The sequence below is a fragment of the Lepisma saccharinum genome, chromosome 18 (genome assembly GCF_977018435.1).
Source record: "Lepisma saccharinum chromosome 18, izLepSacc3.1, whole genome shotgun sequence".
NCBI lineage: Eukaryota > Metazoa > Arthropoda > Insecta > Zygentoma > Lepismatidae > Lepisma > Lepisma saccharinum.
The window spans coordinates 63,797,143-63,810,227 of record NC_139246.1 but is presented as its reverse complement, the minus strand read 5'-3'; the positions used below and the strand labels follow the sequence as shown (position 1 = coordinate 63,810,227).

Sequence of the window (13,085 nt, the reverse complement as noted above, 5' to 3'; positions counted from 1 at the left end):
ATTTTTAACAAATTTATGGACAACAATCTCACAGAAGTGCCTTTTATAAGTGTAGCCTCATCAATCTGAGGGGGTCATACTTTCCGAAATATTCCCGAGGGCATTTTTACAAAAATCTTGGATTAGGAAGAGCTCCACACTTGAGCAAAAAACTCATATGGGCATGTTGAGCTTGTTTTAAGTATAGCAAATCTGCTTGAGGGGGGGTTCATACTTTCCGGTCCTGTCCCCACCGTAAATACAACTACTCAATTCCCTTGACTTTTATCTACTGAAAGTGTGAAACATTTACAGTCACAGTTCATCATAAGACTTTACCTTTTCCGTGTAGTGTACAGTCATCATTGCTACAAAAAGAGTTCAAACTGACTGGAACTCTTCCAAAGGCTCCAGATCTAATTCTTGTGTTTTGAGTGACTCTATTCTGTCCAGAAAGGCCTCTATCTTTTCCAGTAGACTAGTAGCAACACCAGCAAATTCTTCCCACATTTGGTAAGCTAATGACATCACAATCGCATCATCTACTTCTGTGCCTTCAGTGATACCAAACAAACGTTCTTCATCTGAAATGATAATCTTATGTGATTATAAGTTTTAACATTAGAGTTTGCAGAATTTCTTTGTAAGATTAATACAACAGAGCACAATTCTTCTGAACAACACAAATAAAGCACAACATTTACACAAAAAGTGCTTATTACATTCAGTATTTAACAAAAATCAAAAATAGTTTGATTTAAGGGTGTACAACATTAACTATGGCAGAAGATTTGAAGGGGGTGGTTGTTTCCCTGGGCTGCCAAACTTCCCCCAAAATCAACCCTTGCCCCAACAAAAAAGAAAAAGCAATACTTACATGCTCTGCAATGCAAATACATATTATGTGTGTGATATTTAGGAGTACAGAGTGATTCAAAATGCAACACCATAGAACAACTCTATTATTAGTGCAGATAAAAAAATGGAGAGAAGGAAAGGTTTTTGGAAAAAACGTTGTATTTAATCTAATGTCCATGAATTTTCAATGTAGAATACAATATTGAGGTTGTGCACGGCTGTAGACCTCAACAAGATTGGAAAAGCTTCATCCTTAAAGGAGACATTGAAGTTATCACAATACCATTACATGTCATCCTCTGTCATTTTCTGTAATGAAGCATGTTGAGTTTTGGGTTCTTTCAGTTCTTCCGTAATCCAGAAAATGGAGTAAAGAATGAGACAGTATTTGTAACACAAACAAAAGTGTATAATTCCGGAACACAATAATAGAACAAGTACAACAACTCACATATTGGTATAATAGATAGAAGTCTCGTCACGGAGAACGGCTATGAGTAGTGTCAATATGTACCTCTGACCACAACTCTGATTTCTTGACCAAACGACTACAAAAAGTTGAAAAACTCACTTTCTCTCCCTGTTCCGTGCCTCATTTATTACGCTGACGACGTTTCACGGGCGCAAAAAGGCAGTGATGAGTGAAAGATGAGCTCTCATCTTCTCATCCCTCTCATTCTTCTTATTCTTCTTATTCTCCTCTCATCCTCTTTTTATCCTCTTCTCATTCTCTCATCTTCCTCTGATCCTCTCATCCTCTCATCCTCTCATCCTCTCATCCTCTCTATTTTTAGAATATTGTCGTCAATATTAGAGATGAAGTTGGAGTGCTGGAATTAACGGGACCAAATGTTTATATATATCGTGATCTTCGTAAACCTCTCCTCTCATCTTCTTATTTTCTTATTCTCTCATTCTCTTATTTTTGAAGAATGAGTGCACCTTATCGTAATTTTCCAAGTCCGGGACCCAAATGTTTATATATATCGTGACCTTCGTAAACCTCTCTCTCTCGGGGGAGGGAACGATGTACCCACACACACACACACACACACACACACACACACACACACACACACACACACACACACACACACACGCACACACACACACACACGCACGCGCACGCGGGCGTATGCCTCTTATTATTTCCGTATTGTAACACAAACAAACAAACAAAATAATAATTGTTGTTTTTTAGGATACCTGGCCCCTATAACCTCGCCAGGGTGCGTGGTGCCCAACCAAAAAAGTAAAAGGTTTTCTAACGGCTGCGGTTATAGATTACCGCACCTCTATAGAGTTTCACGTGTTTGTTTTTTTTTTCTCTCAAACTTCCATGAAACTCTACAGAGGACCTCCGTAATGCATGCAACATGTACTAACGACTCTAGTGTTATTTTGATGTTGTGATATTTTTGGATATAGAGTTTTATTGTGAGATTAGATAAAAATAATTATGTTTATTATTAATATTTTCTTGATGAAGATGGAGAATGTATGTGTGTGTGTTACAAATAAAGTTGCATGCTTTTTTTCTAGTGTGTGTGTATGTGTTTTTGATGTTTCGACAGCATCTGAAACGATAAAAAAAGAAATTTTATTGTTAATTTTCTTGTGTAAAAACAACAACAAATTTTTTTGTGCAAATTTTCTGATTGTCTCGTGCTATAGTGATGAAAAAGATATTGTAACTGATAACTAATGAAATTAACATTGTAACTGATCTGAACTAGTGAAATTCGTATTGTGCCATTATAACTGATTGTGCTAGTACTAAAAATTTCTTATTGTGCAAGAAAATAGATGTTAAAAACTTGTTAAAACTGCTCTGTGACCCTCTCATTCTTCACGTCGTAGGCGAAGGACTTCTCTGCTATCAGGATGACACTGCATAGGGTATCCTCGGGCAAGGCATCGTGGAACTCGCAGACGACCTTGATGTTGGTTCGATCGTTGACCACAACCTTTTTTCTCTTAGATGTGTTGATGACGGTCATGGGTCTCCGTGCTTTGAACTCGCTGGGCGTGTAGTACATGTCCACACTTCCCTCGGTCACGCGTTTGTAAGCCGAAAACGCTTCGTAAAGTTTGAGGTAATTGTTTTTGGTCATGTCGAGGTTGTAATTCTCGCGCGGGAACACTTCGTTCCTGCCGTTCTTGAGATAAACGTTCTTGATCTTGCAGTCGTCGAATTTGCTGGAATCTTTTTCCTGATTTTTGTCCCTCCCGGTCTGAAAGAGCACTACGACGAAATCTGGCATGTCGAACTGTATGTTGTTGAACTGCGTCGTCACGTCGAATTCCATGTGACTTCCGGACGCCATCTTTTGCACGCACTGGTAACCGTGAAAGTGAATCGGCACCTGGGGACTTTTCAAGATCTCCGCTTTGTACTTGAGGGCGTAGTTTGTTTCGTATTCCACCACCGGCATTCTCAATTCCATGCTTCGGATGATGCATTTTGCTGCTTCGGGTAAAGTGTTGGCTATCGGCGTGGTGCCGTCCGGACCTAAAGTAGCGTATCGCATCAGTGCGTCGTTGTCGTTGGCCGCTCTTCGAAACGTGACTCTCAGTCCTCCCTTCCACATGATCTCCTTGTAGTCCGAGAAGAAACCAGGCAGCAGACGCATGGGAAAGAGCACCGTGTGACTTTTCGTCGATATTTTGGTCCCGGCTTCGAATCCCCCGGCCTGGTAGTACGCTGCGTCCGTTTTGGATAATTTCAACGTTCCCACTGCCGTCGACGTGATGCCTGGATAATCTATTCTGTCGATGACGGTGTTGTGTTTCCTCACCTCCACCTGCGAGAACAGGTGAGGCACGAAGTTGTCCACGAGTATCAAGTTTGCTGCTGCAGGAAACGCGTCTCCGCTTTCTTTCTTCACCACGTCGAATTGAAGGTAGAGGTCCGCTCTGTGAGGATGAATGAACCCATCGCCTACGTCCACATCGTATTCGATCTCCCTGTTCGCCTCGTTCAGATTGGCGAACGTGCGACGGTTGGGAGGGAAAGATTGCAATTCGTAACTTTCGATTTGCTCCATTCTCACTATGTATGTTATTTATTATACGTTGATCTCCACGATGGCAGTAGTTGTTGCACCTGCGAAATCCACCACGTCTCCTTTCTCGTTCGTCACCACCAACTCTATGTCGTCTATGCGGTTGCGACATACTGGAAAATAGATCGGCGAAGAGGGCGTGTAGATGATCGGTTCCATGAATTCGGAACTTGGTTTGAAAGTGGCTATGATTCCCGTCTGCTTGTGACTTCCTAATCCGTCCGAGGATTTCGTGATCATACCTTCCGCCACGTTGCAGTGTACGTTCAGAGTCTCTATGGCCAAAAATTTAGGAATGTTTGTTGCCGTGTGCTTGATGCCAGCTTCGAGTTTTGTGTTGTTCTCGAAACCTAAAAGTTCTCCTATGGTGCCCAGGTCCACGGTCTCCGTCGCCGACAGGATTTCCACTCTGTGCGTGACCGAATTTTGAGAAAGGTACGTGCCTTTGGGTAACTGAGCTTGCAAAGTGGAAAGATTGTATTGTCCTGGCGTGACGACGATGTGTTCGCTTCCGACGCTAATTTTGTTGTTGTGGTGGGTGACGTTAGGTATGAGGTACATGCTGTAGAATGCACGCAGAGCCACGGATTTAGGATAGACAATGTCGTCGTGCAGCGTGAGTTTCAAGATTGAAGATTCGCTCGTGAGATGGAACACGCCCATCCTAGTGATGCTGTTTCAGGTTCCACAGTACTTTCTGGAAATCTTCGACCGTAGGGTTATTTATTTTAGAGAGAAACGCGAGCACGGAGAGGCAGAGATGACCGCAGTTCACGTCTCCGAAATCTTGAATGCGTTCGTCGTTGTAGTATATAGAGGTTTTGCTCGTTTTCAGATAATGAATTAAATTTGTAGGTGGAACACCTCCGAAAGAATCGAAAACGAATGCTTTATCATCATTTTTGTGGTAACATATCCAATGTGTGCCTGGATTTTCTTGACCGTCCAAGTTGACTACTCCACATTCTCTTCTTTTCACGCTTGAAGGTAACGAGTCGGACATAAAAACTCCTCTGAAGTGTTTGATTTGTAACGGTTCGATCAGAGATTCAATGTCTCGGTTGGTGAGTGCTTCTGTTTCTTTTTTTTAAACTTCTTCATCACGCCCTTTCCTCCTTTCTTCTCCATGGCCAGGTTGTGACGTTTCTGTTCTTCCAATTCCGCTTTGTTCTTCTTCGAGTCGATGACGGTTTTCGCGATGGCGGCACTTCCGCCAGCCAAACTTCCAACGGCCCCCAATGCTGCTAGGATGGCCGGGATGCTGAATATGAAACCTCCGATCTTTTGCTGTTTCCGCGAACGCTGCAATCTTTTCAATTGAGGTGTGCTGAGCAGTAATTTCATTCCGTGTCCTTTCGACAAGCAAGAACGTTTCTTCTCGCGTTGTTTCTTGGTGAGTAACCCATCGAGGGCACCTAGATTTTTAAGATTGGAGTATGGTATCTGGTACACGACACCCTTGGGCTTCATGTTGATGCTCTATGTGTTATTTTCACGGTATGTTATTTATATATATTCTGAGATTTTTTCTTGTGTAGTTTTTTTACGGTATGTTATTTATATATTTTCAAGGCCTCGCAGTCGCTACACAAATTCTATTACGTGCTTCGTTTTCTTGCCAAGAAGTTCCTTTGTCCCCTTGTACACGATTCGAGTTTTGTTCTCGATTAAAATAGATAGCTTCTCGTCGGATAACATGTTAGCGTATCGATCTGGTAAAAATAGACTGTATTGTGCGTTGAGCAACAGGCGTACCTTGGGACCATACTGGGTAGAAACAATTGAACCGGAAGTTATCGTGTAAGATTTGTCGACTTCCAATTCCCGAATTTTTACATACTCGACTGACAAATTTAGCATTTGTTTTAATGCTTGGAGATCACTCATTTTTTCAGTTGTCATATCGAAGAAGAGAAAATTTTCAGTGTGTGTGTTAGATAAATTTAATTGTTTTTTTTTCACGATGTGTGTTATTTATATATACCGAAGATTATTTTTTTCACGATGTGTGTTATTTATATATCAAGTTTTTTTGACACGTATATATATTATTATTTTTTTAACAGAGGAAGAAAGTTCGTGCTTCGGAGAACGCGATGATGTGCGTAATGATATCTTCCCTCTCCTGCATAGATTTGTACCAATCATCAGTATACCGTCTTCTCCCCTGCATTGCCTCGTGCAGTTCGTCCAACCTATCGTTTAATTCTTCCCCTGCAGCCGAAAGCAGAATGTTGAGATCACCGCACCTCAGGCCACTGATCTCCCGAAGATGGTCCTTGAGAACCATTTCACAAGGGATGTGAAATTCCGGCGTTGTTCTTGCCATGATTACAAGTTTCCCTACATTTCTGTTTACTACCTTTTTGAATATTTTAGATAGTAGCTCGGGTGACAAATCAGTTATGCAAGCCATGTTGTTTTTTTTACTGGATGTTATTTATATACCCCACCCCAATTTTTGTTTCGTGTTCATGGCGATGGTGGTACCCAGTGCGGCGACCCGTTCACCCAGCGATGCGTCTCTGCTCACGAACCTTTCGAAAGCTGCGTGCTCTAACTTTCTGTCTGCTTCGTGACGTGCATCCAGATCCGTCTGCGTGGTGTTGTAGGCGATGTCGTGATCTTTGCATGCGGCGTCCAACGGATTCACACCCTTGTCTCCTCTCTCCAATCTTTTCTCGAGTTTGGTACCCGGTCCGCAGTACTGATAGCCAGGTAGATGCATCTCGAAAGGTAACTTGTTGATGATGTCGTTTACGAGTCCCTTTCCTTCGGCCACGTTCCAAAATTTCGGAGGCAGCGTGTTGATGATTTTGATTAGGTAACCTATGCCCTTGTCGTCGTTCACGATGAAGTTGGAAAGTTTCGTGCTGATCATGTCCACGATGCCAACCTTCTCGTTGTAGAAATTACGATTGCCTGCATTCTCTTCGCCGGCTATCACCAACAATCGGTCCACGAGCTTCCTCACGTCGTCCACCCAAACGAATTCTTTGGGTAACGTGTTGTAGCGTTTGACCCCGCTGCCTGTTTTGACCTGGTTCCAAATCGGTTTGATGAGATTCCTGTACTTCTCGCCGCTGCTCGATTTCACCCTATTCTGCGAGGCGTCGTTGTTCTGGTACAAGGCATCCGTCATGATCAGAATTTCCTTGTAACTCTGGTAATCTTCGTCGGTGTAATCTTTCGGCTGCTTTTTGGCAACAAGTTCCCACAGTCCCACCGTACCCGGATACCTGGTCCAACTATCCTTGTCGCCTAAATTGACTTTAATGTCGTTGCCTTCGAAGGTCACCTTCGATTTCCCAATCTTCCACACCACACCGCCGCCTTCGTTGGTTTCCATGCTGGGATACAATCCGAACACTTCATCCTTGTCGAATTTCCCTGTACTCAGGTAGTCTCGTGCCAAAGGTCCCAACTCGATTTTATCCGAAGACGACGACGTGCTGCCTATGGCTCGACGTCGTGCCGGTGCATCCTTCAGTTCGAACGGCGTCGAAGGAATGCTTGAAATGGGCGTGGGTACGGCATAACTTTTAGCTGCGAGTGGTACGAGTTCATTAATCAAATTTTTATTTTGTTCCGTGACACTTTTAATTTCTTTACCTAGACCGCTGATGGCATCGATCACAGGTTGATCCTGACGTTTCTTCTCTTCGTAGAATCCGCGATTCTCGGATTTCCAACCTTTGAAGCGTTTTGCGAGGTAATCGCGAAGCTTGAGATTTTCGTCTTCAATTTTTCGTTTCGTCATGACGTTATTTATATACGTCGTTTCTCACAACGTTGCAACGTTTAGAAAGTCGTTGATTTTGTTTCTGTATTTTCCGTCGTTGGGTTTCCTCGTCATGTCGATCGTCACGAATCCGAAATCGTCACCGTTCCAGCAAGTAGAGCAGCAGCATTCCAAAAATTGATTGTAGTTCATGTCTCCGCCTACGTAGTCATCGTACGCGTGCTTGAGGTTGGTGTGATCTTGACGAAACAAACATATGAAATTAGCGTTGTCGCGTACTAACTGTTTTGGAATTTTGGAAAACGTTTGAGCTAGGTAAAAACAATCCATTCCTTTGTGACGACCTTGCGTGAAAAAGTTGCGAATTTCATTTTGATTTTCCAGGATGACATCGTCGAACACAACAACTGAATTTTCACGACAATCGTCGAGTGGTTTTATTTCCGAGGCGAACGTTGCAATATCCAGACCATCGTACAGTTTCATCAGTTGCTGGTATTTGGATTGCTCCAAACTTTTCGAGAACACGTACAGGTGCCTGTTCTTCCAATCTAGCCAATTCGGTGCGAGGAGAAAATTGTCCACGAGCAGTGTCGTTTTCCCACACCCCGAAGGACCTACGATCAGACAGCGGATGCTGTCGGGAAGCAATTCGCCGTTCTTTTTTTTCTCGTTTGACTTTCCGAATTAGGTAAACGTTTCACAACATTCCACGTACTCATAGAATCACTTCGTTTGAATCGATCCAACTTGTTTCCGGAAGTCCCAGCCATTTCACCAAAAGTTTGTTGCCTCTCTTGCGCAAAACTTTTTCGATAAGGTACGTGTCGGGGTATTTAGTTTTAGAGAGTTCCTCCTCGTAGAAGCGCCCCAATAAAATTTCACCGCCACTGTCTTTTATTATATACGTGTGACGGTTCCCGGGTAGAACTCGAACCACGGTAAAAAGTTCAGTACTCCAGTTTCGTGTGAAACCCCTGTCAAACGTTCGCTTCAATTTACTAACCCTCACCTGTTCTCCAATTTTGTATTTAGCTTTTTTTGTCGTGGGCGTGTACTTTGGACAGTAAACGCTAGAAATTAAACGTTGCTCGTCAGACCTGGTAACGTCAGCTGGCTTCATGCCTATCGTTGCGTGCCGTGTGTGATTATAGTCGTTAACAAGTTCCGGAAGAATAGTGACCCACTTGTAGCTTCCCTGAAGCGTGAAGCGTGACCACATGCGCGATTTCAGAGTGCGATTGAATCTTTCCACGATGCTGGCCTTGACGTCACTGAAGGTCGAGTAATGTTGAACGTTGTGTTTCCGAATAAACTTTTGGAATACGGCATTGTAAAATTCCTTCCCTTTGTCCGTGTGCAGAAACCGAGGTCGTCTGCCGCCGCTTTCGCGAAAAATTGTCTTGAATGCTTCCGTGACGCACGTTCCTGTTTTCGCCTTCAAAGGTAGAGCCCATGCGAATTTCGAAAATGTGTCTATGACGGTGAGGAGGTACTTGTTGCCCTTGTTCAATTTATGCACGTTTTTTAACTTGCCGCTACTCATTTCGACGAGGTCGCTTTCCCAGAGGTCGTCGATTCCCTTGGTTACCACAGCCAAACGTTCGTAGTTGCGGCGTGCAGGTTTATGCAATTCTTGGACGATGGCTTGCCTAGACATTTTTTATTATTTTTAGAGATTACGTTTCAAAAGAAGCACCAGCGTGATGGGATTCAAAGAGGGTGGCACTTCGCTCGTGTTTTGAATGATCAGCTTATCGCCGGCACTCACGTCGAAAACAGTAAGATCTTCGTCTTCGTGTATTTCATATATGTTGCGCGTTTCGTTCCAACGCGCCAGAGGAATGTTTCCTGCTTTCTGGACACCACGATTCGATATCAAAGTCATGGTGGGAACGCTAGCTTTTCTGCCGTGAGACCAGTACGAAAATTCGTTTATCTGAATCGTGCCATCGAGGAGAAACTTGTAGTACGGATGATAAGGATGTAGCATGTACAGTTTGTTACCTTCGACGAAGGTGGAGATTCTCTGTTGATTGGGTACGCTGTTGATTTCGATGGCATGCAGAGAATGCAGTTTAGCGAATTTAGTGTCGACGCTAACGAGGTTGCTGTGAAGCTGACCCAGTGTGTTTTGTACGGGCAACAAATGTTCGACTATGGTATCCGTTACGGTAGAAAATGACGGTTTGATTTTCACTTCCACGTTCAACTGCTTGTAGCTTTCGTTGAGTTCTTGCAACTTGGCACCGAAAGAGGCCAGCGTCGATTCCTGCGTTGATTCCAGCACTCCAACTTGATCTCTGATGTTGACGACAATGTTCTGAAGGTTCTCGATTTGATTCAATTTCGAGCTCTTCTCGGTAAGATCGTTCACGATGATTCGCATCTCTGTAAACTGCATGTGAAGGTCGGCGACGCTCTGCGAAGTGAGCAGCGTCGACACCAGCGAAGCAAGTTCGTCTCGAATCTGTTCCACGTTCGCCGTTTCCGTTTCCAATCGTTTCAGCATACGTGATATGTTCCTTTTCAAAGCATGTAATTCTTTGGAGGTGGGGAGATTGGCCACCCTACTCTCGAGATCGCTCAACGAACTTTTGATGTCACTCGAATCGGATAGTGCCGTCACCGCCGTTTTCAATTTTTCCAAATCTTCGCTCGAAGGCACGCTCGTTCGTAACAATTCCAAGTCACCCTGTATGTTGTCCAGTACGTGATGAAAATGAGTAAGATTGGATTCGACGTTCAAATTTTCCAAATATTGGATCTTCTGCTGAACCGTGCTTAACGTGTCCTGAATACTCGTCAACACACTTGCTTCAGCGTGAATATTTTTAATTTCTTCGTTGATCAACTCCAGAGACGCCTGAAGCGTAGCGATGGTGGTTTGAATGTGTTCGAAATCTTGATAAGCCTCCAATTGAATTTTTATGTTCGCGACGCTTTTACCGATGACCTGCAGTTCGTCCGACGATGGTAGGTTCGTCATTGTATCTTCCAAAGTCTGCAACTTGGATTTGATTTCTTCCAACGTGCCGGTGAATTCTTCTTGTAATTTAGAAACAACGACCTGCAAGCGTTCTATATCAATATCATTCACGACGGTTTGAAGTTCAGAGAAATTCTTTTCTATTGCGGAAGTTCGCTCTTCGATTTCGAGTTTCAATTTTTCCAAATCTTCATTTTTCGATTGAAATTGCTGTAATTTGGCCAAATCATTTTGAAGCGAATCCATGCTCAACTGTATATTTTGAATGTTGTCGTAAGAAGGTACGTCAACATAATTTTTTATCAGTGTTTTCAGTTCGGAATCGATTTTCAGAATGGGATCGAGACATTGCGTTTGGAGCGTAGCGATCTCAGACTCTAAACTTTTGTTTAAGGTCTCCTGCAAAGCGATCAAATCGGTCCTCAACTTCTTAACTCGAACGTCCAGCATGAGAATCTCTTCTGCATGGTCTACACGCTTGGTGTTGCCGAAAATGTCGTTAGGCATTTTTGGTTAACGGTTATTTATAATAGGATAGACGATTCGTAATTCTACGAAGAGAGGAATAAGTTTGTCGTAATCTCCTAGGAGTTCCACGTAAAGATAATCTCCTGCAGACACATCGTACGACATGTTAGAAAGTACCTTGTCGTGCTTCATTCGAAAAATGTTCTTGCCGGTAGAAATTTTGATTTCGCCTGTGTTCTCCGGATTCACGGTGATTTGAAGTTTCCCGTCGATCGGAATTTCATAGAAATGTAAATTGTTATTAAAAACATAAAACATCTTGCCCACATCGTCATTTATTTTCGTCCATATACTATTAAGATGTACAATTAGTAGACCATTGAGTTTAGATAACACGGAAGGTAAGAGGTTATTGAAATTTGGTGATGCAGTGTCCATGTTGCTTTGTTTGCGGAAACCAAAGAGATTCATTGTCCTTGTTAGTTATTTAACACGTTGTGCCTTTGCCATTCTTCGAAACATACGGAGGAAAAGAGGAGCCCTCGGGCGATGAAAAGTAAGAGTTGAATTTAATGAGCCTCGGTTTGAAGCGGGGTTAACAACATAATAACAGCTTGCAACTTTTCATCGCCCGAGGGCCCCTCTTTTCCCCCGTCTGCTTTTTGAAGAATAGCAAAAAAACACAACGGACTTCATGCTATGGGGTTACGGTTAACACACGTCACATTTATCGCTTCCATTGTAGTGGCCCCACTCTCTCGTGTGGATTTGACAATCGAGAACACGTAACTTGTTGTCCGTTGCATCCAATGCGACCTTGCTTACGCGCGTCGTGTACAAATCATGCAATTTACTTGCAATGCGATAATCGGTGCTGAGTTGCCTTTTACCATGAAAAAGACATTCCTTGTAGTCTTGCATGCTAAATTTGCTGGTACTTATTTTTCCCACCCCCTTCGCTTTCTTGATCTCTTTTTCTTCTGCAATCTTTACACAGTACATTTTGGCACGAAGCCCCGCAAATTCGCTGATGTACTCCCCGCCAACTTCATCTTTGTATTTTCCAATCGTCATTTTGTTTTCTGCCGAATGTAAGTGATGGCCTGATGGTAAGTTGCTAAAATCAAACAGATGCTTCATCTTAGTCAGATCATGTTCGAGGCTTGGTGTTTGGATTAGAAAAATGAAGCTATCCGTGTCAATGTAACATATTTGGATGTTATCTCCATAAAAAGGTTGAAACTGATCGTAGTACGATTGGTACATGTGCAATTTTGATAGTTCAAGGACAGTGGCACCTATGGCAATCGGCTTGTTGAGCATCACTTGCTTCTTGTTCCTCTCGACGAATACTAGATTCTCGTCGAAAATGGTGAAGTTTTTGAAGTAGGGGGACGCGACGATCTTTTCAAATTTCTTTTCGTCCGTGACCAACGTTGCGTCGATGTAATTACGCACGTTCTCCATCGTCTTGCCGTAGATGGCGTTATTGAACAGTTTGTACAGATCCTTGTCTGCAGGCGATGTCGATTGCGCTCTGCGGCGCGTGTTCTCGGTTATGTAGGGTTCCAGCCACTTGCTCTGTCGGAACTTCAATCCTCTATGAACTTTCTTCAACTGCAAGCCGTGACTTATGTAAAATTGGAGGAGTCGGTAGTGCAGAACGTAATTCCGCTTGTTCTCCATGCTTAGTATGAGTTTTGGCTCCGATCCTCCAGGTGGCTTCTTTTTGGAGGGGGCCAGGGCCCAATCCATGATGTTTCTTGTGAAGTGTTTCGGGATAATCGAGATCCACTTCCAAGAAACAGCCCCATTTGTTATCTTCGCTCCAGTTGAGAAAATCCTCGCAGGAGAGTTCCTCTTCGGTCATCCACGCATAGTCGCTGATGGGAAGACACTGGGACATGGAGTGGCCGTACAGGTTGTTGACATCCCAGTAGACAATATAGGTGTTGGGCTTCGATGCATCGTATCCAGGCGTATG

The 13,085-nt window shown here is 43.3% G+C and overlaps 1 protein-coding gene across 1 annotated transcript in view; it reads right to left on the bottom strand.

The window, feature by feature from the left end:
- LOC146002128 (armadillo repeat-containing protein 2) overlaps nt 1-13,085 on the bottom strand; it is a 131,565-nt gene that overhangs the window by 24,058 nt on the left and 94,422 nt on the right. The window contains exon 15 of the mRNA XM_083139847.1: nt 319-563. Within this exon, the coding sequence (XP_082995973.1) occupies nt 361-563 (203 nt within the window). The 3' untranslated portion in view covers nt 319-360. The remainder of the gene's footprint in view (nt 1-318; nt 564-13,085) is intronic.